This window comes from Trypanosoma theileri (assembly GCF_002087225.1).
Source record: "Trypanosoma theileri isolate Edinburgh chromosome Unknown TM35_Tth_118_V1, whole genome shotgun sequence".
Taxonomy (NCBI): domain Eukaryota; phylum Euglenozoa; class Kinetoplastea; order Trypanosomatida; family Trypanosomatidae; genus Trypanosoma; species Trypanosoma theileri.
This window is the reverse complement of record NW_021639960.1, coordinates 16,594-18,164: the sequence shown is the minus strand read 5'-3', so window position 1 is coordinate 18,164 and position 1,571 is coordinate 16,594. Positions and strand designations below refer to the sequence as shown.

Below are 1,571 nucleotides of genomic sequence, written 5' to 3'. Positions count from 1 at the left end.
TTCTGCAGTGTATTACGAGGGAGTCTAGGTGGGCGTAGAACTTCTGGCATACTCCGCATTGGACTTTTTCTCTGTCCTCACGCTCTGGTGATGGCGACGGATCTCGCTGGCGTTTCTTATTTCGCGGAAACGTTACTTGTATGGTTGCTGGCGGAATTGGAGTTCCAGGTGGATGTTTAAACTTTTTGTGGCAGGCGAGACCTCCAATGTTGCCAAAGTCGCGTAGACAAAATTCGCATCGTAGAGAAGCAGGTTGTGTTCTCTCCTCCTCTCCCTTCTTGGGGTGAGGGTAAAAAAAAAAAGAAAAGGGCAAAACCCGACAACGAGCCTCGAGCATTGCGCACGTAGACTGGTTGCCGGGTTTCATCCTTTCTTTTCCTCATCCTCACTCTTCTTTTTCTCTCAAGTTCAAAGTCCCTGAGCATGATATTTCAGGCCTCAAGGTTCAGCGCCTCGGGACGTAAAGTGCCCCTCGAGCCCCGCCGAAGCGAAGCATGCCACTCACACACAAACACCACAGAGGCCGCAGTGAAGTGGTCCAGCAACACAAAGTGTCCTTCCCACTCACAGTGCACACACACACAATGACAGTCTCACATGCTCATATCAGAGAGGCACTGCGGCATTCACTAAAATGTACACTAAGCCACACACCTACAGAGAGGAAAAGAAAAACACAAGAAAAGAACAACAACAACAGGATACCAACAGCACACAAAGCACTCACAATACAATAATCACGGGTGCCACTCCCATCAGAGAAAAACATCCACCCATACCAGCACATCAAATCAACACACCCAAAAAAAAAGAAAAAAACAGGCCCATTACGTGAAGCCGAAGCGGAACAGTCTCAGTCCATCTCCCCACAGGCTGCAGTCACTCAAGCAAGCCACACAACACACACACCACAAGAGCAGAAATATGTTCGTGGCAATGCCGTGAGTGACACCACCGAGAGAGAAGATGAGAACAAAGAAATGTGTTTTCATTACGTGGGCGGTGTGAGTAGCAAGCTGAACACACAAAGGAACACACAACAGAGAGGCACACTTAAACCCCTACCACCCACCAATCTTTATACCAAAATAAAAATGTAGAAAAAAAGAGTGACTGCGTGAGGCAGACACAATAATAGTGTGAAGATGTATAAACAATTTATTTCTTAATGTGACTGCGATGCCTGGACACAGTCCAATCCACTCCAAGGTTAACAACGGAAAACCATTGTGTACTGAACGTGCCGTACCCATATCTTTATTCTTGATGTCCGATGTCCGTGCAGCAGTTTGTATATAATGAAAAAAAAAAATCATTTCCTGACGATGAGCACACAAGATACACAAGGTGTATCAGAAACAAAAAAGGAAAAACAAAGCAGTATATAAGGATCAAAATAAGTCCACTGTAAAAACAGAGACGAGAAAGATGGGAAGAGTGTATAAAACAATTGGTCCGCAGTGGACTGCGTGCCTGCACTGCTGCATGGTGAGGGAAACCACAAAGCACCACGCCTATTGGCTCGACTGAGGAGCACACCACCAGGTGCAGCAGAACAGAGCAGACCTACA

General features: G+C 46.4%; 1 protein-coding gene across 1 annotated transcript; it reads right to left on the bottom strand.

Annotated features, from left to right (window-relative positions):
• Position 1: 1 nt before the first annotated feature.
• On the bottom strand, positions 2-337 carry TM35_001181050 (uncharacterized protein; the record flags this gene model as incomplete). The annotated part of the gene is made up of 1 exon (XM_029031782.1): positions 2-337. A coding segment is annotated over one exon (336 nt), but the record flags the coding sequence as incomplete, so codon positions are not given.
• Positions 338-1,571: the final 1,234 nt, after the last annotated feature.